Consider the following 25,586-nt stretch of genomic DNA (forward strand, 5'->3'; position numbering starts at 1 on the left):
AACGTCGTGCTACGCTGCAAGCTGGGCTCCTCGTCGTTGATTACTCACCCTTTGATAGGACTTGATTTCTAAGCACACAATCGAATTCACCAGCTATCCATCACTAGCTCTTCTGGCGCCACCCCGATCTGCAGGTTAACAGCCGCAGTCTCTACAAAAACCATAACCATGCCGCTCCGTTCCCGAGAACACTGAACGTACCCTCGGCGGACGACCAGGATGGCATATCTCAAGGAGAGTCGCAAACCGTAACACCAGCCCTAGCTAATAGAACGCGAGGCGTTTCGGTGGTGCCGCGGATAGAACCCGCGTGAGCGCGGTGGCGCGAGAAGTTGCAAGGCTGCGTCCCGGCGGCAAGCCAAGTCGTAAGAACATCACGATGGAAGAGTTTAGTGGTCTCATCAAGACCGATACGTTTGACACGGGCGTTCGGCGCTGGTGGGGGAAGTTCCAGGACGCCCGGATTCTGGATGGGCGCTGAAACGATCTCCAATGTCGCAGCATCTTTGCTGCTTCACTGACCGGAGATGACGTGGACTGGTACTCGGAAGTGCGCGCGACGGTGCCCAACCTGACGCTCGACATCGCCGGCATAATGCTTGTGGACAGGTTTAACCCGAAACTTTCAGAGCAAGAGCTCCTCCGGCGCATTACGGGCGAGCCTAAGATTCCCCAAGAAACGTACCAGCAGTACTTCCAGCGCCTGCTAAACATAGCAGATTTGCTACCCGGAGGCGTCGCCATAGAGGCAAACGCCCGCTGCGTGATGCACACTTTTATCCGGCTGGCGTGCTACAAGTATGCTGACGAGCTCAAATCATTCTTAGGACGATTGCTTCCCGAAATCTCTACAGCCTTCAACCTGCAGCACCTGGTGGACCACCTCGCGTACATGGCAGAGAGCGACGTACAATTACCCGGTAAAACCGATTCGCAGGTGCAGGGCGAAGTGGACACGACGCCAAGCGCCGCAAATGGTCCGAAGGCTAGAAGACTCAGAAGATGGACAAGTCCATGACGGTGATCGTCGTGCACAAACGCAAGCCACCTCATCGCCCTCAAGGTGGTGGCAAGCGAGCCCAACGCGGGGAGTCTAGCCTGCACGCTGCTCCAAATCACTTGCGCGATCCTTGGTAAAACTCTCTCTATCTATCTATCTATCTATCTATCTATCTATCTATCTATCTCTATCTATCTATCTATCTATCTATCTATCTATCTATCTATCTATCTATCTATCTATCTATCTATCTATCTATCTATCTATCTATCTATCTATCTATCTATCTATCTATCTATCTATCTATCTATCTATCTATCTATCTATCTATCTATCTATCTATCTATCTATCTATCTATCTATCTATCTATCTATCTATCTATCTATCTATCTATCTATCTATCTATCTATCTATCTATCTATCTATCTATCTATCTATCTATCTATCTATCTATCTATCTATCTATCTATCTATCTATCTATCTATCTATCTATCTATCTATCTATCTATCTATCTATCTATCTATCTATCTATCTATCTATCTTGACTTGTCTTCACTATGTTCTTGTCGTCGCAGTTGTCCGCGGTGCCTTGAAGCATACTTCCAGCAAGTGTAGTGAATACTGGGTACGTAAGCGAAGTTCAAGGTTCCACGGAAACCGTACAGATCCTAGCTGGTCGGCTTGGTCGGCCGGAAACATCTTGGACTTTGTACACTGGATCTTCACATCCGCGTGGTCACTTCGCATCTCCACCCGAGATTCATAGTCATCTCTAATCAGGATTACGCCCTACTGCTGGGCTCTCACATCCGGGGTGTCTTGATCAGCTTCACGGTTTCTGGGTTTTCACTTGGGCCGGTCGGGCTCATTTTAAGCCATACCCTATACCGAATTTGTTTTGTAGAGGGATACACCCACCTATGGGATACAGGATAGTATTAGCCAATCACAGTTGTGTCTTCAGATTGACAGGGCTTGACTTGTTGAGGGATACACCAGTTTCAAGCCAGTATTTTTTGCACTCTCGGCCGCTCAGCGCGCGATCATTTCTGCAACGGCGAGGGCGCCACCAAGTCACCCTTGCCTGTCTGGAGGTCAAGGCAGGTGGAAAACGACGCGGGCCCTACCATTTTACACTGCTGCAATGAAGATGGCTATTGTCGAGCACCTGAGACTACACTGCAATGTTTGTTTCACTGTAGATACGTTCTTTCCGGGTCTACCTACAGAAAAGTATCAAGGGAGAAGAGTAGTGGTGTTAAGATGGGCTCGTCGTTTAGCTCTATAGCTGCTGGGGGTGCTTCTGTCGGCGGCAGGAACAAACGCAAAGCTTGCTCTACTGAGCTTCGATCTCAAGTTGGGGTGGTGGCGGCGAACAAGCTAATAAGTTGGGCTGTGTCGGCAGCCGCATTGGTGAGATTCGGCCTTGAGAGACTTGAGGTAGGGTGCTCAGTTTAGTAATTTTGATAAATACATCTGGGCGTCCGGTGCCGATTCGTTTTTTTGAGCAAAATCGGGCGTCTGGTATTTTAGCTCCGGTAGGGTGTATCCCTCTACAAAACAAATTCGGTATCGAGAGCAGGCGGCCTCCAGTCGGAGGCACTCTTACGCTCCCTGGGGCTTTGCCTCTCACCCAATACTTGGCTCCAGCAGGGGCCCTCCCTTTAGGACATCTTCATCCGGGATCATCCAACCTTGTACACAGTGTATGCGCGAGTCCGACCTGGACTTGCTTCCCCCATACGCCATGCCATGCCCTCTCCTAGAGCAAGTTTCTCCACCAACCAATCACTGTTAGGGCTCGAAAGGAATCCGGATCTCATTACATACAACAACGCTCATCGAGCTAGTGCACACTCAAGGGCGCCGAGTCCCAACTGTTATCTTCACCACTGGGACGTTGAAGTTATGCGTTCTGGCTTGGTCAACTTGCTACCATCAATGTAGCCACCACATCACCTGTAACCCGTATACCGACGCCGTCAAAAGTGGCCTATCATCGACAAGGGTCCCGACGTTAACGAGGCCGCTTCCTCTGACTTCGGCTTGTGGTGCCGCGGTCAAATCCTACGCCATCATCGGGGCAAACCCAAACACCTAAACAGCAGGCGATCATGACGGATCCAAACGCAGCAGAAAGTGGTGTGAACAGGTGGACCCATTGTTTGTAGCCCGCGTACGCGACAAAGCGATGTCCTGTCGAAACAAAGCTCGAGAGGCTTAAACACGCAAGTTGAAAGATTAGAAGGAACCTATCTTCAATAACGCGGGCCTTCTGTACCAAGGACATCGCTTCAAACGTATTGGCCATGACGCTGAGCACATCGACCGTCTGGTCACGACTGACCAAGTTGACCGGTCAAGATCTGTTCGGCTTCCGTGAAACCTTGAACTTCGCTTGCCTACCCCGTGATCGCTACACTTACAGGAAGTATGATACGAGTACCACGGGTGATTAAGACAGGGTCATAGGTTGCGGGGTTGAGTACTGGGTCAGGCGCTCGAGGTTGATCCATCCCATCTCTAGTTGCGGTTGAGCTTTCCATCCCAGGGGCTCCCATTTCACAATACCGATTACGTTTCAACGCTTTCAACGCAGTATAGCCTCGGGTGAGAAGTATATATTTAAATCCTCCGTACGTGAGGGTGGTGTGCGTGAGCTGCAGGTAACGACGCAAAAATCTGACACAAATCCTAGATTATATCGTACCGCTGATATGTTCCGATAGTACAACAAAAAATATGTTATCCAATCACAAACTTTTATTTACACTAATATTTATGCAACTCTCTGGGTTTTATATCCAGGGTTTCTCCGAGGATAGCACTCGAACCCAAATTAACTTTTATTTCTAATATGTACTAAGAACCGAAGCTTAACTCACGTACATCATGAGAACGTTCCGATAAATCTGCCCTGATGGGTGATATTCCTCCTTAAAAATTATTTGATGGCATCTCGAATGGAAAAAATAGCACCGTATGATTGGTAAGGATCATTCCACAGGATCATTGTCATGAATACCCTGTGTACTTTTAAATACAGAGGTGAATGTTATCCATGGTTTGCCATCCACTAAAAAAAACAATTGTTACCTGCTACGTGTCCGTTTAAAACCCTGACAGCCTGTTAAACGTTTGCTAGTATGCAAATGTTGTGAATGGATTCGTGTCATGTTTGCTGTGATACAGTGCAGAATACTCTCGGTTACATTTACTGTCCAACTATGACGACGCATATTAGTACCATCGGGACTATTCTAGTCTGTTCGACTAAACCGTTTGTATGTCTGGGTTGCTCCTTGCAGCACAACGAAGTAGCTGAAGCACTTATCTATACCGTAGATAAATATAGACTATACGCGCATTATTGTCCCGAGTGAAAACGAACAAGTGTGACCAACACCGATGCAGGTCAAAGGCAACCTTGTCACGGTACTTCACTTCCAAGCGACTGTGCCACACCAAATAGGTTCGTGCTCGCTGGCAGTGAAAAAAAGTAAATGCATTAACAAGCGCTTTGATAATCGCTTGAATCCTCTTTTTAAGTAATACGAACGCTGAGTCGATCTACAGTAATCCAGAACTTCTTCGTGTATGCACGGCGTTAGTGCAATGATGGACGTAGTTGGAGTGGCTGGCTAGAACAGTTAAGGTAGCGCTAATTCTACGGGTCCCATTTTTTTTCATTATACAGCGCGTTGATCGCAGATTCTGTAATAAAAAACGCGAGGCGCTCGAGCTAATGAGACAGGTCGGGGTGAAGGCTACTTCTGAGCAGCTAGATATTGTTTGTGGCTTGCTCTACGACTGGCGAAAGCAAGTCGACGCCGTATTCACCTTCACAGCAACGCAGTGTCCAAGACCATAAAGGGCCAAAGGCGCAAAGAAATATTTCCTGGCATCCTTGACGTTGTCATTAATATGAAGGGCATGCGTCGCCTGGAAGCAATAAGTATAAGACTGACATATTACCAAACGTACTTGTACTGATATTTCTGTAGGTATTGTCAACTACAGACTTTATCGAGTTCATGCAGCAGATTCATCCCGAGTGGATAGGCACCTATAATAACGGGACGACTGACGGCGAAGTAGCACTCGAACCCATGGTGCCTGGATGCACTCTTCCGTTTGAAAGATGTATGTAGAGAAAGTTCATAGTTTGAAATAGACAGGCCTGCTTCCCTTCTTGTTGACAACTTTGATTATCGTTTTGGGTCTTTCTTTTAGCGGTCCCATATCTCCTACATCTAGAAGCTGACACCCAGCAGGGGGAGGGGGGGACAATGGGACCGGCATGGCATTCGCCACTTCCGCAACGAACCACTCTCTTTCTTTGGAGACCTTTGGCAGCAATCATAATTCATGCTCCTTCCATTACCATCTCACGGTGCATTAATCGCATGTCGCTGGAGCATTATATTGCTGGTGCATCATTAAATTGGTCAGCACACACGTACGACCATTTATTCGTACCGAGGCATTAACCGGCCGTTTTTATCAGCACGTGCGGTTTAGCACAAACTGTTACACAAAAGGCGTTTATGCTTGTTCAAAGTAACGTCATCGCTGTGTACCAAAGTTCGACTATGTGATATCGAATCGAGTGTGGCGAAGGGGATTAACAAAAAATTACGTCCCAAAGTACCCTACTAAATCATGACGGCTTGGTGTCGCGGAGAACGATCATAGATACTAGAGCAATGGATGGTCATGATCTTGGCTATACACTCCGCGACATATTATATAACCCGGGGGCGTTTTCACTGGTAGCTCAGCTAATATTTAGGACTAGACGACGCTGTTTAGATATGTATCTGTTGTTATTGATAGTAATACGGGGTATGTGCTAACGAATGCAACTTCGCAGTTTGCGGGGGACTTCCTATACAATTTTCCACTTTCACCGCCGCGACAGTTTAGATCACCCACATACACTATACAAAAATCAAGTATAAATGAACGAAGGTCGATCTGAAATGAACGGTCGGAGAGGGTGGTCGAGCGGCCTGTCGTCCGTGCGAGACGAGGGTGGCGCATTGAGTGACGCCACCACCCGCCTCACGGTTTGCGCGCAGCGGCCGGTCTTGGCTGCGATTGCGCGGGCACTGAGTCCTCCTTCATGCAGCCCCGCAATCCGACCCCGTTCATGGTCCGACAGGCGGGGCTTCTTCTGTGCCGAGGCTGTCTTGGTCTTCTTCTTGGGTACGGGCTTCTTCTTGGGCGGCATCTTGAGAAGTGATGCCTTCACCTCACAGCAGACTTGTGCGCTACGTGTGTCTGCATGCCATTCATTTCAGATCGACCTTCGTTCATTTATACTTGATTTTTGTATAGTGTATGTGGGTGATCTAAACTGTCGCGGCGGTGAAAGTGGAAAATTGTATAGGAAGTCCCCCGCAAACTGCGAAGTTGCATTCGTTAGCACATACCCCGTATTACTATCAATAACAACAGATACATATCTAAACAGCGTCGTCTAGTCCTAAATATTAGCTGAGCTACCAGTGATAACGCCCCCGGGTTATGTAATATGTCGCGGAGTGTATTCAGCGCAGCATACACAGCTATGGAAATTAATATATGTACTACACAATACTAGTAGGTACAATCCTGCCAGTTTAAGCTACAAGGCCGACAAGTGCAGGTACCACAAGTTATTTGCCGTGGAACTTCAGCTTTAGAGATGGCATACGACAGTTCCATTACTTTTCGCTCGAACGGTCCGAAATTCACAGTTCTTGGTCGCATCAACTTCAGCATTTTTTGACACCACAACAGCTGGTCCGCTTGCATACTTTTGCGACGAGCCAGTCGCTAAACTCGGGACGAATCTGCCGTGGGCGTTGGGATCGCACTGCGAGATGAAAGGTGAAAGCTCGGATCCATCGCCTGACGATCTGCCGGAAGTTAAGGACGGATAGAAGCCGCGAGCTGTTGGACATCGTTGCCCAACCACTACGGCGCTCACTCCGCTTGATTTATATTGGTTACTGCTACTGTATCCCTTAACACGGCATTAATATCGTCCAGTTCTTGCAATGGCGAATAATCGTTGGATAAGCAATCAATTCTTGATTCGACAGGGTGAGAATGAGCCTTGAGTGACGTGCGACTAAGCGACGAAGCATGCTGTAACGGTGGGCTGGAGGGTTGTTGTGTCCCCCAAAGACGTGTTGAGCGCGTGGGGGTTGCTGCCTCTGAGGTCGCCGGTCTGGCCGGCCTGGGCTGCACCGACCAAATCTTTTACAAGGTTCCAGCATACTCCGACCACATTATTGACGACCTTCCAAGACAACAGATCGGATGCGGCGCGAATGAAGACTCAGGTAAAGGTTGTTCTGCGCGCAACCGATTGATAAGGGATTGCATCCGTCCTGCTATAGTAAACAGTCAGAGTAGCCTGTATATGGGAAGAGTATTGGTAAAATACAGAGAGTAGGTAATTTGTTATTCAATAGAGCGTTCGTTTCGCCTTGTGCGACAAGAGTACCAGAGCAATCCGACGAAGATTTCGGGATTAGAGCTAGAATCCTGCTGCGCGTGAGCCCGCTGTGTATTTATCTACCCAGTCTTACGGGCTGATCACGCTGGGGGTTGGTGTAGCATCTTCAACAGTACTTGCCGATGGGAAGTCCAAGACTTAACGTAGCTGCTACGTCAATCAAATCTGTCGGATCCAGCGACTTGATCAATCGCCGAATGACCGGATTGCTGCCGTGCGCACCGGGGGCATATTCCGAGACCGAGAGTGCGTTTTCTGTCTCTCCATACCCCCTTTAAGCCGTACTCGATCTAGACACAAGCACGGCGTATCGAAGAAGGGGGGATATGGCGAAGAAGCCTCGAGATAGAGAGAGCTGTATGGAGAGCACGTCCGATGGCTGACTACTTCGGAGACAACCCGGCACATGAAATCAGAACGTGGTGCTCGATGTCGATCTGCGTAGCTCTGCTCGGTGCCGCCGCCGTCAGTGGCAACTCCGCAACAGCTCCTGCTGCCGATGATGCCCCGCCGCTGGCCACGCTCTCGGTCTTCGCGCACAACGCGACCTCGTTCAGGTGCATCGCGTGCGCCTTTGCAGCGCCGCAGATTGCAGACCTCCACGCTCACAGCTGCCGGCAGCACCGCGGCACCACATTCACGGACGTGTTCCATGGCGGATGCGCCTGTGCCGCGTCGTTCGCCCAGCGGGCAGCGGCAACGAGACACAGCCTCCGCTGCGGAACTGCGCCAAGCGCTCTGGGCGCCGCGCGCCCGACGCAGCAACCAGCACCTGCAGACACAGAGGCGGCTGGAGGAGGGCCCACGGTGACATGCCGTAATCCTCCCCCAGACTCAGCCATCACTAACACTTGTCCCTCTCGGCCGTGGCGTGCGCATCGTTCTCGTCTTTGTGTGCTTCCTCGCGCCACAGGTTTCCTGACGACGAATGCCTCGCCGACCGAGGCAACTGCGCCGCTGAGTGGCAACAAGCGCCGACGTCTGCACCCTCCGGCAGCGTCGACTCCAACTCAAGATGGTGACATGGAATTGCGTGCGACGGACCCCGTGGACGTCTTTCTTCGCCGAATGAGGGAATATTCGCCCGAGACCAGCTCGGCTACGACCTCAACGGAGACAGGGACAAAAACCTGCGCACCGACCCCAGCTGAATTAACTATACCGCCTGCAACAACGACAGCGGCCATGGGCCATGGCCCATGGCCGCCACGTTGACGACCCCACGTACCCTCGAGCCTCTGCATATGCCCTCGGCAGCGGGAGAACTGCTCTCTAGGCCCGGGACGGCGCCGGATGCGACCTCGGTTTCCTGCACAGTGACTGCAACCTTGACAGACCTGCTGGACACGGGTCCACTAGCTAACCTAGCGGCGGCAAGCACCGAGAACCCGCCGTGTGCGCCCGTGTATGCGGACGACCGAGACGAACCGATGCAGCTCTTGCCGGCCGACTCGACGGCCTCGCGCAGCACGGATGAGGAGATGGTGCCCGTGCCGACGTGCATCGCGAGGGTGCCCGAGCCTGCAACAACGACGACTTCGACGGATAGCAACCTGGAGAGACCTGATGACTTACTGTGGACATTATACTTTGACGGAGCGTGCCGCCACCGGTCCACGGCGATTGGAGCCGCCCCCGGTGCTGGTGCCACGCTGTTTGCCGGCACAGTGAATAAGTGGACTTTTGCTCGCTACCTGGATAGCACGACGCACACTAACAACACGGCAGAATACATCGCGCTCATATCAGGACTGACTGGGGCCTTGCATCACGGTGTCCGCCGTCTCACGGTGAAAGGTGATAGCACACTCATACTGGAGCAGGTACGCGGACGCTACGCTTGCAACAACGCGCGCCTACGGCAGCTGCGCAACCAGGCGCGTCGCCTCCTACGCCGCCTTGACTACTATGAGCTGGTACATGTTGATCGACTAGAGAACCGAGACGCCGACAGACTGGCGAACCGAGCTCTCGATGGCAGGCGCACTCGGACAGAGTGCGCTACGCACGGAATGGACGGCGATGGCTGCAGGGGGCGCTTAACTTCCGACCGACTAGCTTCAGGATCGCGAGCAGGACGTGACGCTGAGCCTCGTGAGCACCCCGTCGATGTGGAGATGGAGAATGCCGACGATGAAGCGGCGGCTACTGCTGCTGCTGACATCGTCCGCCGCGATCGAGGACAAACGTTTCCAGTGCTGCCAGTCACCGCTTACAGCACGCCGAGCCGCCAGCCAAGGTTGAAACTGCGGAACAACTTGACTGAGCGTGAACTCGAGGAAGCACATGCAGCGGTACAGCGACTCGGCCACGAGTTCGCGGACAAGCTCACCGATGTGGAGGACTGGGAAACAGCCGAAGGTTACCTTTCCGCGCTCACGCCTACGCTGTACAGCACACTGCTTCCTTTCGCGCAGCATCAACGCCCACCACGTCGACCTCGGCGACCTGCCGTAAACCCAGCCCGCCAGCGGGGTCGCCGCAGACCTCCACGGACACCGCCCAATGAACGACTCAACGCGGCCCTGGACCAGTTGGAGAGCCTGCAGACAGCGCCATGTCCGTCGCAGCCCGCCATCAGGAAAGCTCGGCGCCGTGCAGGTTGCATCCGCTCGGCGATGCGACGGACGTCGCTGCGTAAGAAATTCCGAACGCATGAGAAGGCATGCATGCAGCAGATATTCGCTGGCGCGAAAGCTGACCCGGAGCATGCCGGTGGACCAGCGGCCCCGACGAGCTGCCCGATACCCAAGTCGACGGTGCACGAGTACTTCCAGGGTGTGAATACGCCGCAGCACCAGTTCAACTTCGACGACGAGGCCGGCGAGCCCTTCCGTCAATTGCTGGCGGCGTTGCCACCGGCCTCTGCGGCAATGGATGCGCTCACATCGGTGATTGTGGCCGATGAAGTGGAAGACGCAGTGCATCGCGCGCAGGCCCGCTCCAGCCCCGACATCGATGGCATCGGCCATGACATTTACAAGACCTTCCTGCCGGAACTGCTGCCTGCGCTGCACGCTGCCTTCGCCGTATGTTGGAAGCACGGCAAAGTGCCGGCTCTGTGGAAGGTTGGCACGGTGCAGCTAATCTACAAGAAGGGCGACCCAGAGAGCCCCGGCAACTGGAGACCTATATGTCTACAGGCGTGCATCTACAAACTCTACTCCGACATTCTGGCGAGACGCCTTGTGACGTGGCTCGACGCGAACAACCGGCTTACCGACGCGCAGAAGGGCGTTCGCAGCGTCAATGGATGCGCAGAGCACAACTTCTTGAGCACGGCGGTGCTCGACCAGACACGCCGACGACCCAAACCTCTCCACCTCGTTTGGTATGACGTAAAGAACGCCTTCGGCTCGGTGCCGTCCGAGCTCATCTGGCGGGTGCTGCTGCTGCTCGGAGCGGACGCCTCGTACGTCGGACGCCTGCGTGACATCTACAGCGGCGCCGTGTTCACAGTGGCGAACGCAGCGGATGGCGCGACGGACCTTATTGAGCTACGCATGGGCGTGTTTCAGGGGTGCCCCCTGTCGCCATATCTGTTCCTGGTCGGCATCATGCCGCTCGTGCGCGCGCTGCAGGCACTTGCACCGGAGATCGGCGTCCCGATGACCAAGGACCGGAAGCTGTCGGTGACGGCGTACGCTGATGACTTGAAGACGTACAGCACGTCGGAGGCGGCGCTCGTCTGGTCGTTGCCGGGCATGGGCATGGCGAGCGTGGAGGCAGCAGCACGGTTATCGGCAGCTTGGTGCGCGTCAGCATCTTGACCGCCGGCGGCAACTTGGTCGGCAGCAGCTTGATCAGCATGGGCGGCTGTAGTTGGAGGTGCTGCCTCGTCGAGCACGGGCATCCAGTCCACGGCGGCGGCGCCCTCGTCCACGCTCACTAAGTCGCTGGCCGCGTCGCTAAAGAAGTCGCTCTCGACGCTCACGGCGTCGTCCTCTTCACGCGCCGTCACCGCGCTATACGCTATGCTGCTCACCGGCGACGCCGGCGGCTGCGAACCACTGGACAGCGAGAAGATCGCCATCGACACGCGCAACCCGCACGCAGCAGACACGCAGTAGAAGCAGGTTAGGCTCCGAAGAAGTGTAGTTGCTTGGAAGAGGAGGGTGGGGGCGGCGCACGCGCTCACCCCCGCTGACAAAAATTCTACTGTGGAATTACTCAAAAGAGCATTCCTGAACCCTTACAGCACCGGAGTGCAAGGGGCCTGCTCCGGCTCATGTCAACGCCCTCATTGAGCAGCGTCAAGCACCAGTCAGGTAAGTATGGTTTGTGGTAGAAATGGAGTGCACATTCCTATACGGTGGCTTGTCCCTCGCGAACATGTGGTGTTTATCGGTTTCAAATTTTAATTTTCGTGGAAATAAGTGAAATAAAAAGCATTCATAGCGACAATATCAATTCTGCTTACAGTGCGCGACATAACGAAAGCCTGGTTGATTGATACCTCGAATCACTAGTGGTGTCTGATTCGCAAACCTATCTTCTTCTTATAGCAGTCGGACACTTACCATGGGCGAGTCTCTAAGCGGTCGACTTCGCCTGGGCGCTCTTTTTCTTCTTTGACTTGCGTTTCTTGACTGTCTTGAATCCGTCGTCCTCAGTGGCCTTGGCGACTGCATGCGTTGGGGATGCAGTCACCTCGGCAGCCAGCGCCGGTTTGCTCTCGCTCGAGAATCCGTCGCGAAGGTAGATCTTCAGAGTGACGACGGTGTCTTCCAGCTGCTTGGGCGTGTGCAGCGCCGAGATGAAGAAGCGCAGACGGCACTTACCCTCCTCCACCGCGGGGTACACGATGGGCTTCACGTTGATCTTGTGCAGCGCCAGGAACTCCGAGGCCTTGGCGGTCGCGATGGTGCTGCCAATCATCACCACCACCACCGGCGCGCCGCGGAAGGTGTTCTCGCCCATCGGAATCTTGTGCTCTTTGCACAGATCGTAGAAATACTTACTCCGCTCCTGCAGCGTCATAGTGCGCGACGGACCTTCCGTCATAAGCTGGACAGACTTCAGGGCAGCCGACCCGCAAGCCGGGGCCAAGCCAACCGAGAACACGAAGCCACCAGCGCAGTGCTTCAGGTACTTGATCAGTGTCTGGGAGCCGAGGATGAAGCCACCAACCGATCCCAAAGCCTTGCTCATGGTGCCCATGCGCACATCAATTTCCTTCGGGTCTACGTCAAAGTGCTCGCAAATGCCACGGCCCGTAGCTCCCATCGTACCGAACGAGTGCGCCTCGTCAATGAAGAGCAGCGCCTTGTACTTCTTCTTGATGCGGACCATCTCGTGCACGTCCGGGATATCACCATCCATACTGTACACGCCCTCGATCACGATGAGAACACGACGGTACTTTGTGCGCAGTTTGGACAGCATACGCTCGAGCGCCTTGGTGTCGTTGTGCGGGAACGGCAGGATGGTTGCACCACTGAGGCGCTGGCCGCTCACACAGGAATCGTGGTTGAGCGCGTCGCACAGGATCAAGTCGCCTTTGGACACCAACGCATCGATCGTCGTGACATTAGACACCCAGCCGCCGACGAAGAGAATGCTGGCCTCGGCGTTGAAAAACGTGCACAGCGCCTTCTCCAAGTCCACATTAACCTGCGTCTGGCCCACAATCGGAGACGAGCTCATAGTCGTTCCGTACTCCTCGATAGCCGCCTTCGACGCAGCAGCCACCTCAGGGTCCGAGGCGTTTCCAAGGTAGTTGTACGTGTTGAAGTTCGTCATACGACGCTTCTCGGGTGTGAGCGTCTCCAAGAAGGGGACGCGCAATCCTGCACTCTCGAACTCCTTCATTTGGCTGAACAGCCCCTGTACCTCCGGGAAGTTGTCGATCTCGAAGCAGCTTGAGTCGATCTCCTCGACCGTCGTAGCAGTCTGCGCGGGCCCACTCTGCTCGTCACCTTCGTCGCCACCAGCAAGGTCGCCAGACGCAAGGCCAGGAGCATTCGCAAGCTTGAACGGCGTGTCGTACTGGAAGAATGCGGACGGAGACACAATGCAGCCAAGGAATTCACCCAAATCCGAAGACAGTCCAACGATCGCCACCGAATCCATTCCAAACATCGCCCACGGGGTGTTCGGGTCAATTTCGGCCGGGTTAGCCGTCTCTGACACCGCGTTCGAGCTCTCTCCGTCGCCAACCGCCGTTGGCACTTCCATCTCCTGAGCCACATGCTCGAGCAGCCATGCGAGAATTTCATCGGGGGTCTTCAGCTCCCCAGACGGTTTGTCCGAGTTGGTAGCTGCAGCCTTGATCTCAGTTGCCTTTGCTGGTGCCGGAGAAGACAAGACTTGAGCATTGCCTCCCTTCGCCTTGTACTCGAACAGAGGCTTGGTAAGCGTTCCCGCCAGGAAATGGGCCTTCGAGGCACTGCGCTGGATCTTGCCGCTCGTGGTCTTAGGAATCGTCTTCTGACGGAGCAGCACAATCGCCTCGCACTTCAGCTGGTGCTCTGAGAGCACCGTCTTGATGATCTCACGGCAAATCTCTTCCAGCGTCTGCTGCGACGATCCATTCTTCACCTCCGCAACCACCACGAGTGCTTCCTCATCACCCTTTTCAATGGAAAAAGCGGCAGTGCAGCCAGGACGGACATTTTCGTGAGCGTGCTCAACAGAGGCCTCCACATCTTGTGGGCACACGTTACGGCCGCGGATAATGATGAGGTCTTTCAGACGTCCCGTGACGAAGAGCTCACCGTTGCGAAGGAAACCCATGTCACCCGTGCGAAGGTAGGTGTTCTTCGAGTTCTTCTCGCCGGCGAGTTGTGCGCGGAACATCTCCTCGGTATATTCGGGGCGGTTCCAGTATCCGACCGCCACGGACGGACCCTGCACCCAGACCTCACCAACCTGCAGCTCGTCAAGCGGCTTCTTGGAGTCCGGGTCCACGACAGTCACATTGAACGTCGGCATAGCCTTACCGCATCCCACGAGCTGCATAACGTCGTTGGCAGGGGGCTGCTTGCCCTTCTTGGAGCTCACCACGGCGACCTTGCGCTCCGTCTCCAAAATGCACTTGTGCACATCCAGCAGCGTCGGCTTCTGGGGTGGCTCCTGGCCGGTGCACACCAGCGTCACTTCCGCCAAGCCGTAGCCGCAGTTGAACGAGTTGGGGTCGAATCCTGCAGCCTTGAACTTGCTCGTGAACGCGTCCAGCGACTCACGACGAATGGGCTCAGCCGCGCAGATCGTCTGCTTGAGGGTACTGAGGTCCATCTCGGCAGCCTGCTTGTCGCTCGTCTTTCTGGCCGCCAGCGCATAGCCGAAGTTGGGCGCGCACACGTGCGTGGCCTTGTACTTGCTCGCCGTCCGCATCCAGAGCGCCGGGTCCTTGATGAAGCTGATGGGCGACATGCTCACACATCTCGCCGCGGTGACACACGGGGTGATGATGAAGCCGACCAGGCCCATGTCGTGGTAGCTCGGCAGCCAGCTCACCATCGTGTCTGTGGGCACGATGCTCTCCCACGTTTTGAGCTGCGCTCTCAGGTTGCCGTGCGAGATCATGACGGCCTTGGGGGCCGACGTCGAGCCGGAGCTGTACTGGAAGAAGGCCACATCGTTGTGCGTGAGCGACAGCGCGTCCTCCTCGTCGTACTGCGCGACCAGCGAGTCCGCCAGGCTGTCGGTGGTGATCCACTTCAAGTTGGCCGGCCACGACGTCCTGTCCGTGGAGAAGTAGCCCTTGACCGTGGCCATCTTGCTCGCGAGGTGGTACGTCGTGTTGGTGAGCACAACCGCAGCCCCGGAGTCCTCCACCAGCCGGTTGAACTTGGGCAGATCCTTGGTCAGCGTCCCGGGGTACGGCGGGTACACGGGGATGCCCACGACGCCGGCGTACAGGCAGCCCCAAAAGGCCAGCGCGAAGTCCAGGCCCGGAGGGTAGCACAGCATGACCCTGTCGCCCTTGACGGCGCCGGCGTCGCGCTGCAGCGCCGCCGCTATCTTCCGCGCCGCGCGGTCCACGTCCTCGAAGCTCAGGTTCACGGTCTCGCGGCCCAGGTCGTCCAGGAACGTGTACACGATTTTGTGGCGCCACTTGTCGGACGCCGCGCGGCGCTTGAGCTCGGCGACCACGGGCTCCGTGTTGACGGCCACGCCGTTGGCTACGACCACCGGATGCTTGAGCTCTGCGGCCGCGTCACCAGAGGGGCCCTTCTTCTTCTTCTGGCGGCGCTTCTTGCGCGCGGGCGTCGACGCCTCCTCGGGCCCGTGCTGGCGCTTGGTGCAGTGTGCGCCTAGCGCGGCCACGGACGCCACGGCGGCCAGCGATGCGGCCGCCACCACCTCGAAGGCCACGTCACCCACGGCGTTGACGAGCAGCGACGACATTGAGAGCGGGGAGGGAGGGGCTCAACTAGGAGACCAAGCACTGCCTGCTCAGCTAGTCGAGGGAATTGGCGAGTGTGTGGTTCAAAGCGCGGACGCTGAGCGTCCCGCAGTTGCGCTGGGGGCTCTTGAGGTTTGTATGCTCGGATTTTGGTCTAGTTTTGGCCAATAGAGAGGCGACAGCTAGGGTCGTAACGGTATCAGATGGTGCTTTCAATACGCATTGCAGGTTTGAGAGGGATATGGACAAGGTCATTTTGATTTCACTTCAACTTGCTGTTGTTATTACGTATGGGTCCTTTTCACCGCTTGTGCAGTCGGCTGAACGTCGGCATGTTGGCGTTCCGCGCGGCGGGCGGCGGCGACGGCGACGGCATGGGCCCCGCGCGAGAGTGAGAGGACTGCGGCGCAGCGAGTCTCGGCAGCGCGGTGCTGGTCCCCACTACCATTCCTGGACCTCCAGGACGTCGCGCAGGGAGCGCGTTGGGCGGCGCAGTGTTGCGCTGGATCAGCGGCAGCTTGTTGGTGATATGTCCGGGTGCTGGTCCCACTGCCAGATTCGCGCGCTGGCCCGGTCCCGGTGCTTGTCGTGTTGGTCCTGCTGCTGATACTCGAGCTGGGGCTGCAGAGCGTGCTGGTGGTAATGACGACCCGCCAAAGCGCTGGACCGATGAGGCGGTCTGGCGAGTGTTCGCCCCAATCACTGCACTTCGCGTGAACGAGCGCTGGTTGCGGCTAGCTGTTGCTGTCGCTGTTGTTGTGTTGAACCGGCCACTGGGTCTGCTGCTGGTAGGTGGCAGGCGCTGGAAAGCCTCTTTCCGCTTGGTAAAACCTTTCTTGATATCGTCGAGTTTCTGAAGATGCGGGTTTGCGATGCGCTTGCCGGAGGCCGCACCAAGGGTAGGAGCTCTTACTCGTGGCTGTGGAGGTAACCGCTGCTTGGGATTTCGTGCAGAAGCAGCAGTTGACGACTTTGTTGTTGCTGCTGCTGCTCCAGCGCGAACTTGTGAGGTGGCAGCCTTGCGCTGGTTTGCAGCAGCACGCTTTTTCTCGAGCCAGCCTTCAATAACTACATCCTGCTTGCGCGACTGCTCTCGCGCCTCCTTCGCTTTCTCGTTCTTGAGGAAGTTCCGTCGCTCACGCTCGGTCATTCGTCGGAGCTGCCGTTGTTTGCTCTCCGGAAGGCTCGTGAGGAACGTGTCGTTTTTCGATTTCGAGCGGTTCCTCGCGCCTGTGTTGCTACCATTAAGCGTACGCTTCTTGGCATTCGCCGCCGCAGTTGCTCCCTGGGCCCGACGCGATGATGATACTGTAGTTTTATCTCTGGCGCGCATTTTGGTGGCTCCAGTGACCGCGTACACCGTTTTGGAAGGCTCATGAAGTCCACCGGTGGTTCTTCTCTTTGCAAACCGGAGTCCGTTGGCAGCGGCCTGCTTCGGGCCTGCTGTTCTACTCGAGGTATTGCCGTCTCGCGCATCGTCGAGGTCATCAACCGCAAGCCCCGCATCTTCCAGGTGGCGAATGCGCTGCTCAAGCTCCATCAGTTTATCGAGGCTGGTCACCACATTGGCATTGTCCAAGGCAGCCTTGCCCCCTGCGGCCATCGCAGCGCGATGGTAAACACTGTTGCTATTGCCTCGGTCGTGCTTGTCTGGGGGTGCTGCTTCCTCGTCTTGGTTCGAACCTTTTGCCTGCATCTTAGATCGGCTGGTTACGCTCCCATTAGCTTGAAGCTCCCACATCTTTTCGCGATATTGCTGACGCCGTCGCTGCATATCCTCTCGCTGTGCCATCGATTCCTTCAGCTTCCGCAGGTGCTGAATGTGACGCTGTACATCGTCATCTAGCTTCGCTTCATCGCGTTGTCCCTTGACCTCGAGGTTGCGGAAAAACTCCGAGTTGACCTGGAGCGGCTTGAGTTGCTCCTCCTCAATGATCTGCTGCGCTCGTTGCGCGCGCTCCTCCCGCTCGCCCTGCGTGAGGGCGCTCGCAAACTGCGTGTCTTCTTGCTTGATCTTGTTCGTTTTGATAATTGCAGCCTTGAGAGCTGCTTCGTTCGCGAGCTTGTGCCAGTTCAGCAGCTTCATCTCTTGCTGCAGCTCCTCCGCTTGTGAGATCGGTGCCGCCGAGGCGGCACTGGTTCCCCTGGTTTTCAATTTCCTGCTCGTGTTCACAGCTCCGTTGCCCCCAGCGCGAGAGCTTAGCGCCACCTTGGAGGGTTTTCCATTATCAGGCCCAGCGGCTTCCAGCCGCTCGTCGTACTGGCCGTCGTTGTTGGACTGGTATTCATCGAGCTCACGCACCCAGCCCGAGTAGTCAGCGGCTACCGCCATTGGTAAGAGCTCACGGCTGCGAGAAGAACACGACGACCGAGCGTAGTGTTTGACCGAGACGCACTGGATTGACCAGGGCAATGCACAATCATGGAAAACAGGAAGGATAAGGGCGCCGTCTAAATAGCGATGAGGGTGGTGCCCTCGCCCCCTTGCTGTTTTTAGCCGGGCATGCCTCGAGTGAGACGCAAATAGCTGCCCAATCCACTGCATTCATTGGAACGAGCATGCATGTCTTGCTGCACTGGGCGCTGCATGTGCTCAGTCGAGCCTAGGCCTTACATTTTCGAGCAGCCCGAATGGAGCTTGACGCTTCGACAATCGATCGAGTCATGCCGCCGTTGTTTTGATACGGTGCGCACCAAAGACTTTGATCCCAAGTCGACGTCAACACTGCATACAGCTCCGGCTCTACTGTGGATGCTCACGCTTGGGGCGAATCTTACAATAACTCGAGCGAAGTCAGTGTAAGCGGTCGAATCTCTCAGACGCGCTGCTGTGGCTGAGGAAACACAGCCACCGCTGAATCGTGCACCCATGGGCACCTGAGCCGAGCACGCTCCTTGATGCCAAGCCTTTGCCGGTGCTGCGTGGGCCGTGATGGTTCGCCTGAACCGAGCACGCGCTTTTGTTAGTCGGCGGTTTCGCGGTGCCTCATGCATGGGCCGGTTGAAGCTCAGGCAATTGGCTCTGCAGCCCTCGGGGGCACGCGCTGATGGTATCACGGGTGGACGCCGTCGAAGCCTGACTGGACTGTTCAACCGCAGGTGTCGACAATGCGGGACGCCGTATTGTGTGTTCTGTTCAAAAATTCCGCGGGCGGTTTGTTGAACGCCCAAGCCAAATCTCCGACCAATCTCCGTGGCCACCAGGATTGGTTATTGGCACCCGTTTAAGTACGAATTGGTCTTGACTGTAGTAACGTACTGTACACTGCCGCGCTTTATCAACACGGTGGCGGCGCTGCAAACAAGAATCTCGTGGGCAGCAAATGCCGCGGTATTCGTCGTGCAAGCCTCTCTTTTGGAGGGCGAATCTGCACATTCACCAGCCGCGATAACGCAGCGTTTTAGATTCGGACATCTGACCTGCGTGTCCGCGGAGGACACATGCGACAGTCGCAAAGACCCAGCTTGCCGCATCGAGTGGACGTCACCGGGCCAGCAACAGACTGCAGACCTAGAAGGGCCACGGTGCTGGCTGGCCAAGCAGCGCCAAGAACAGCTCCGCAGCACGCTGAGCAGAGCACGCGCCTTTCGGACAGCGGCAGCTCCCTCTCGGGTGCGATTTGATGGCGCCACGCCGAACGCCGGCACGGTGGCAGGAAGAGCTCGCTCTTCCTCGCGCGTGGCGTCGGCCAGTACGGTAGCGCTGCCGGACAAGCAAGCTGACTATGTAACGTTAGTTGGCAGGTGCGTTTTGGTGGTTTGCATTGCTAAACTTCAAAAATGGCATTTTGCTAGCCGCGCCGCCAACAGATATGCTAAACTCGCCACAGCGGTAGCGGCCTGGAGAGCATCCCGCGCGCGGCGCAGTGGCCGGCATTTGCGGCGTTCATTGGCTTGCTCCGAGCCGCGTTGCAGCGTGGGGCGCTTCAATTGGGCCGGTGCTTGCCGTCGTCATGCCTGCGCTTGGACGGCCCGTTCTGGTGTTGCAGGGGTCCGTTTCGGAGACCGTACATAGTGCGCGTCTCTTGGTCTCCGGTGCGCCCATTGGCCAAAATTGCCACGTAGACGAATCACGGTACCTAAGTGGCTACAGCGGACCTCGGACGTGCCCAATGAGCTCGGGCATCGGCCCAAAGTGGCATTTCCCCGTTTTCCGAGGGCTGGACGGCTTCGATGCCGGTCAGGCATTCGCCACCGCCGTCGCCGTAGCGCTCTCTCACCGCCCACTTCCGCATTTGGTTCGACGCCCGCACGCGTGCGAATCTAATTGGGCCTCGCCACGCCAGCGCGAGGAAGACAACTCAGTGCGACTGCTGGCCCCACGCCGTCCGGCCTTAAAGCTTCCGCCCTCGCTCACCGCGCACTGCCCCTGACGGCGAGATTTCGTCCGCCACGTGACCGCGTCGACAACCTCCGGAAACGCCACAACTCAATCCGCTGCGCTGAACGAACATGGCCGCCAAGACCCAGCTCGACTTCATCCTGAACCCCGTGGAGGCCGCCGCCGCCGCCTCGATGCAGCGGCTCGCGCCGCTCCTGCCGGCCGCCGCCACGCTGCTGCCCAGGAGCTGCGACAGCCTGTCCCCGACGACCTGGGCCTCGGGCTCACCCAGCTCCGTGTCCGCCTGGAACGGCGAGCAGGCCGCGCTGCTGCGCTCGCCCGCCACCCCCACGCTGCGCCGCAAGCGCGACGCCCCGCAGCTGCCGAGCCTGGTGCTGCCGGCGCCCTCCAAGAGGATCCGCTGCGCCGGCGCGCTGCCCTCGATCTTCGTGCCCGCCGTGTCCTCGCTGACCTTCGACAGCTGCGCGTCCGCAGCCACGAGCTCCGAGGGCGAGACTTCGGACGCCGACCTCAGCCCCAAGCAGGGCGGCGCGGCCTCGCACAAGAAGACGCGCCTCTGCAAGGAGAAGGGCTGCACCAGCCTGGCCGTGTCGCGCCGCAGCTGCGTGCGTCACGGCGGCGGCTCGCGTTGCACCTTCGAGGGCTGCACCAACGGCGCCAAGCTGCGCAACCGCTGCTTCCAGCACGGCGGCTCCACCATCTGCCTCGCCTCGGGCTGCAACAGCAAGGCCAAGCGCTACGGCTACTGCTGGTCGCACGGCGGCGGCCGTATCTGCAGCGCGGAGGGCTGCGTCAAGGTGGCGGCCCAGGGAGGCTCGTGCTGGGCGCACGGCGGCGGTAACCGCTGCAAGCTCGAGGGCTGCAGCAAGCGCTCGTACCAGAAGTACGGCTACTACTGCAAGGCCCACGCCGCCTACAACGTGTGAGGAGAGACACCCCGCCCGCGCGCGGTGCCTATTTATTTGGATGAAGAGTATTGAAGACGAGGAATCTAGCCAAGTTGGTAGCTGTCTGTCTGCACGATGAACCTAGCTTCCCGTAGCGTTTTTTAAGCATAACATGGTGCAAGTTGTTTGACACGCAAAACCTGGTCCACTGCGCGAACACGATCTTCTTGGCCCGCACCAGAAAGCAGCGATCTTATCATGAGTCTCATCTACGGGGGCAGCGTCACGAGCGCCGAGAGCCTACCAGAGACCGTGGCCGGCGTGATTCACGCCTCGAAATCATCCCGCCGTGACATACCGGTTCGCGCTGTTAAACGCGAGGCGTTCCACACACCGGACCGCATCCTCCTTTTGTTCTCGACCGCTGCCTGCATGCATGCGCGCTACCGTTGCCGCCATGATGGCGGTCGCGCAGTGCCGGTGTCGCCATGACGCGACGACATTCGGGCCCCGATTGGTGGCGGCGCCCGCTGACGCCCCAGAACCATCACACCAGCAGAAACCAGCCAAACACCAGCGACCGCACGGCCTGCACGACTCAAATGAGCAGCAACAAGCATGAGTGTGTGTGTGTTGCTGCTTGATACACTGTACTGAACTCTACCGGTTCACGCGCTTGATTTGCCAGCGAACCGAGCACCTCTTGCAATGGTGTCACGGCCCGACACCGGACTCCGATCGTTTCTGAATCTTCAGAAGTACACATTGGAGCGAAAGACTCGAAGGAATCCTTCCGGCACAACAGGCTAGCAGATCCACGCAGCCCCGGCCGGCCAAGGCGCGGTCTCGAGTATCATGCATCCTTCGAGCAGCGCCTTGCCCACGGACAATGCCCGGGAAGAGGAGAGCGCCGTGGCGTTCTGGTGCATCCCCCGCGGTCAGTTCATGCTGGAAGTGCCGTCTTGTCGCTGCGCGTCACGGGAGCTGCTCGGGCTTTGCGCGGCCTGAAGAACCGGCACGGGCGCAGAGAGCGGCAGGAGGGTCCCCCAGGCCAAGACACGGGGGACCCTCCTTGGCAACGACCTTGCGGCCTGGTGGCAACGCGCAGGTAACCTTCTCCAGGCCCCATCGACGCAGCCCTGCGTCGACGCGAGCATCTACATGAAGTGGCGGTCGGTGTGAGCAAAACTCGCTTGCTCGCTACGCCGGCAAGATTCTCGCGAAATTCGAGACGAATCTGCACATTCAACCACCGCCATCGCTGCTGCTGCTGCTGCTGGCAGCGATGGTTGTTGCCGCTGATGCAGCCCTGGTTTAACGCGCCCGTTCTTGATGGCGCCGGCGCCATCTGCGTTGAAGTGGCAGGGCTCCACCACCAGCACGGCAGCCGTTGCCGGCCCAAAGGCGACGTCACGCCCCATCCCCGCCGCGCCGGTGAGCGTCACGGGCGACTTCGGCTCGAGGATTGGTTGTTGCTGGCCCGGCCTCGCTCGGTCGAGCAGCTTGCTTTGCGGGGCTCACTTTCTCCTCTCGCCCGGACCGCCATTCCCCGATTGAAGCGGTCTTACTGAAGTGCCTATAGAGACCCCCCTCCTTCCGGACCAACATGCCGCGCGAGGACGAGAACAAAACAGCGCTGGCCTTCATCTTGAACCCCTCGTCGCTGCACACGCCGTCGCACGGCAGCAGCAGCGCCTCCGTGTCCCCCACGATGTCCCCTCTCAGCAAAGCGGACATGGGCATGGCCGACTCGGACGGCAACGAGGACGAGAACGACGCGGACGTGACCGACGGCGGCGCGCGCCTCTCCGGGATGCACATCGGCGGCCGCAGCCTGCTCTCGGGCAACGCCATCATAGAGAAGCGCGTGGAGCAGTTGCTGGCCACCGGCAACCACCACGGCAAGATGCGCGTGCGCAAGTCGTCCATCTGCGCGCAGGAAGAGTGTCCTCGAGCTGCCGTCTCAAGAGGACGCTGCGTGCGCCACGGCGGCGGCTCGCGCTGCACGTACCCGAACTGCACGCACGGCGCGCGCCTGTACAACCGCTGCTTCCACCACGGCGGCTGCAAGCTCTGCAAGATCGCTGGCTGCACCAGCAAGGCCAAGCGCTACGGCTACTGCTGGTCGCACGGCGGCGGCCACATCTGCGACGCCCCCGGGTGCTCCAAGGTCGCGGCGCCCGGAGGCTTTTGCTGGGCGCACGGCGGCGGCAACCGCTGCAAGATAGAGGGCTGCAACCGCCGCTCCTACCAGAAGCACAACTACTTCTGCAAGCAGCACAACGCCTCGCAGTCGGCCAAGGCGCCGTGAAAGAGAGGGCGATTCGTTCGTGACACCAGACATTTTATGAGCGCCCCTGGGGGCTGCATACACGTTGGTTTTGTGAGTTGTAAGAGTCAATAAATTATTACTGCGATCACTCAGTCAGCGCTCTGCAGCTCACAGCATGTCGTCGGCATGACAGCATGTCGTCGGCATGACCAGCATGCTTCTCCAGGTTTCTGAAGTTTCCGATGGATCGACGGCTTCCATATTTCATAGACCGTCCGGCGAAAGCGGCATTCACGGCACTCTGTCTCGCAATGCGCAAACGGAGGCTTGCTACCATGAACAAGGCACAGTAGACACCAAAAGCTCACGGCCATGGCAGTGCACTGTGATCTCTTCTTCTCTCCGTCCCTTCGGGATCATGCTGGATTGCTGGCAAATCTTGTCAACTGATCGTCCAGCTGGAATCAACCCAAGTTGCCCCAAGTTGCAGCAACGTAGAGCAACTGTTGCTCCGCGCAGCTTCACTCCGAAGCTGCCTGCCAGGGGCTCCGCTGCTACGGTTGACGTGTCCATATGAGCTCCGGTACTGTACGAAGAGAAAGAGAATACTGTACGTATTACCGCAGTCACCTATTTGTATCCTAGACTTGGCACGATTCCGGTGCAATCGCATGTAATAATGGAAACTTGTTTGTCGGGTGTTACACGATAGCTCTCGGGAAACTAGCCGCCAAGACGCCGCGCTGGGCGTAGCCTCCGATGGCATCAACACAATAAGAAGGTGACGAGGGCCTTGCTTCACTCGAAGTTATCGCTCGTATTGTACCAACTTTGCGGAATTTCAACCACTGCTTTCCTCCCATCTACGGCAAAAATAGGGGGCACACGCTGCTACCACCAAAACGGTGTTCCCCGTTCAGTGTGATTGCAGTCGAATCCTGTGAAGATTTGGTAGACCAGATACAGTCAAACCTGTTTATATGAGGCCCTGTTGGTGACCATCTACTACAATCACTCATATAAAATGGACTCAGTTAAAAAAATTATGTGGTGCACGTAAAGAAATCGTGCATAGTTTGCTGCCGCTTTGCCTTCACCGTAGTCTCTCGAACCAAAGCGGTCACGGTCTGTAAAGCTCTTCGTTCTCTGTCAGTCTGCTCTCCGCATTGCAGCAGAAATGCAGCCAGCTCCATGCAGTATCTCAGAGCAATGGCAGGTTGAACTGCGGGTTCCTGTTCCTCCTATTCCTCCTGCTCGTCCTGCGAAACTGCATCACTTCCTGCCGCTTCGTCCACTAGCACATCTGGCTCGTGCACAGGAACGTCTTCGTCCACTGCCAGATACTCACTAGCGCTAACAGCGCCCTCCCACCTCGATAGCATCGCCGTTAACTCCTCCATCTCGTTGCTGGATACCTCCTCAATGTAATCCGTGTCACCACGGGTCCTTCCTAGCATCTTTCCTCCCAAAATGCGAGTCTTGACCCAGCAATTTGTAATTGTCGTTGGCGTCACACCCGCCCAAGCATCAATGGAGAATTGGACAGCTTCCAGTACGTTGAGCTTGATTGTAATTTTAGCTTCAAGTGCATCCAAACACCACCGCACAAAATACTTTCGGTACCGAGCCTTGAACGACCGGATAATACCTGAATAAAAAAACACCGTAATAGAGTTGGTTAGTTTAGGCTACACCACAATATAGATAAAATATTTACCTGCATCCAGCGGCTGTACGGCGGATGTCATGTTAGGAGGGAGGAAGTGAACAGTCACATGAGTCAGGTTTCGTAGAATCTTGTGGCATGAAGCATTGTCGACTAGAAGTAGGACCTTGCGATTGGCGGCCGCCATTCTCATGTTGAAGAGGTGCAGCCATTCGTCAAAAATGACGGATGTCATCCAGGCGTTCTTGGAGGACTTGTACAATATAGGTTTACCTTTAATCGCCGCTCCCTTTTTAAAGCACCTCGGGTTCTTGGCCGTACCGATGACTATTGGGTCGAGCTTGTCGGAGCCAGTCGCGTTGCAGCAGAAGGCTAAAGTCAAACGTTGCTTCTCCTTTTTCTTGCCCTTGCGAATAGTCGTAGCTAGCGTTCGATTAGGCGCTAAGCGATAGAAAAGCGCCGTTTCGTCGAAGTTGAACACATTCTCGGGTGTAAACTGCACCACCACTCTTGTAGCTCTAGCCTCGCATCTCGCACTTCATCAGCTTCTACAGCGCC

General features: G+C 56.5%; 9 protein-coding genes across 9 annotated transcripts; 4 read left to right on the top strand and 5 right to left on the bottom strand.

The window, feature by feature from the left end:
- Positions 1 to 219: 219 nt before the first annotated feature.
- On the top strand, positions 220 to 1,018 carry PHYSODRAFT_332492 (hypothetical protein; the record flags this gene model as incomplete). The annotated part of the gene is made up of 3 exons (XM_009529510.1): positions 220 to 248; positions 304 to 438; positions 502 to 1,018. The coding sequence occupies 3 exons, from the start codon at positions 220 to 222 to the stop codon at positions 1,016 to 1,018; spliced, it is 681 nt and encodes a 226-aa protein (XP_009527805.1).
- Positions 1,019 to 5,975: 4,957 nt separating this feature from the next.
- PHYSODRAFT_381358 (hypothetical protein) lies at positions 5,976 to 6,179 on the bottom strand (the record flags this gene model as incomplete). Its single annotated transcript, XM_009529511.1, has 1 exon — positions 5,976 to 6,179. A coding segment is annotated over one exon (204 nt), but the record flags the coding sequence as incomplete, so codon positions are not given.
- Positions 6,180 to 8,992: 2,813 nt separating this feature from the next.
- Positions 8,993 to 10,420, top strand: PHYSODRAFT_502261 (hypothetical protein; the record flags this gene model as incomplete). The annotated part of the gene is made up of 1 exon (XM_009529512.1): positions 8,993 to 10,420. A coding segment is annotated over one exon (1,428 nt), but the record flags the coding sequence as incomplete, so codon positions are not given.
- Positions 10,421 to 10,671: 251 nt separating this feature from the next.
- On the bottom strand, positions 10,672 to 10,887 carry PHYSODRAFT_498895 (hypothetical protein; the record flags this gene model as incomplete). The annotated part of the gene is made up of 1 exon (XM_009529513.1): positions 10,672 to 10,887. One exon carries the CDS (start codon positions 10,885 to 10,887, stop codon positions 10,672 to 10,674), a length of 216 nt encoding a protein of 71 aa, XP_009527808.1.
- A 1,157-nt stretch (positions 10,888 to 12,044) lies between these two features.
- On the bottom strand, positions 12,045 to 15,863 carry PHYSODRAFT_499662 (hypothetical protein; the record flags this gene model as incomplete). The annotated part of the gene is made up of 3 exons (XM_009529514.1): positions 12,045 to 13,742; positions 13,821 to 14,197; positions 14,243 to 15,863. 3 exons carry the CDS (start codon positions 15,861 to 15,863, stop codon positions 12,045 to 12,047), a joined length of 3,696 nt encoding a protein of 1,231 aa, XP_009527809.1.
- A 299-nt stretch (positions 15,864 to 16,162) lies between these two features.
- Positions 16,163 to 18,193, bottom strand: PHYSODRAFT_332495 (hypothetical protein; the record flags this gene model as incomplete). Its single annotated transcript, XM_009529515.1, has 1 exon — positions 16,163 to 18,193. The coding sequence occupies one exon, from the start codon at positions 18,191 to 18,193 to the stop codon at positions 16,163 to 16,165; it is 2,031 nt and encodes a 676-aa protein (XP_009527810.1).
- A 2,120-nt stretch (positions 18,194 to 20,313) lies between these two features.
- On the top strand, positions 20,314 to 21,129 carry PHYSODRAFT_255475 (hypothetical protein; the record flags this gene model as incomplete). Its single annotated transcript, XM_009529516.1, has 1 exon — positions 20,314 to 21,129. One exon carries the CDS (start codon positions 20,314 to 20,316, stop codon positions 21,127 to 21,129), a length of 816 nt encoding a protein of 271 aa, XP_009527811.1.
- A 1,567-nt stretch (positions 21,130 to 22,696) lies between these two features.
- Positions 22,697 to 23,401, top strand: PHYSODRAFT_255601 (hypothetical protein; the record flags this gene model as incomplete). The annotated part of the gene is made up of 1 exon (XM_009529517.1): positions 22,697 to 23,401. The coding sequence occupies one exon, from the start codon at positions 22,697 to 22,699 to the stop codon at positions 23,399 to 23,401; it is 705 nt and encodes a 234-aa protein (XP_009527812.1).
- A 1,427-nt stretch (positions 23,402 to 24,828) lies between these two features.
- Positions 24,829 to 25,524, bottom strand: PHYSODRAFT_375556 (hypothetical protein; the record flags this gene model as incomplete). Its single annotated transcript, XM_009529518.1, has 2 exons — positions 24,829 to 25,010; positions 25,080 to 25,524. Coding segments are annotated over 2 exons (627 nt in total), but the record flags the coding sequence as incomplete, so codon positions are not given.
- Between the last annotated feature and the right edge of the window lie 62 nt (positions 25,525 to 25,586).

This window comes from Phytophthora sojae (assembly GCF_000149755.1).
Source record: "Phytophthora sojae unplaced genomic scaffold PHYSOscaffold_4, whole genome shotgun sequence".
Lineage (NCBI taxonomy): Eukaryota > Oomycota > Peronosporomycetes > Peronosporales > Peronosporaceae > Phytophthora > Phytophthora sojae.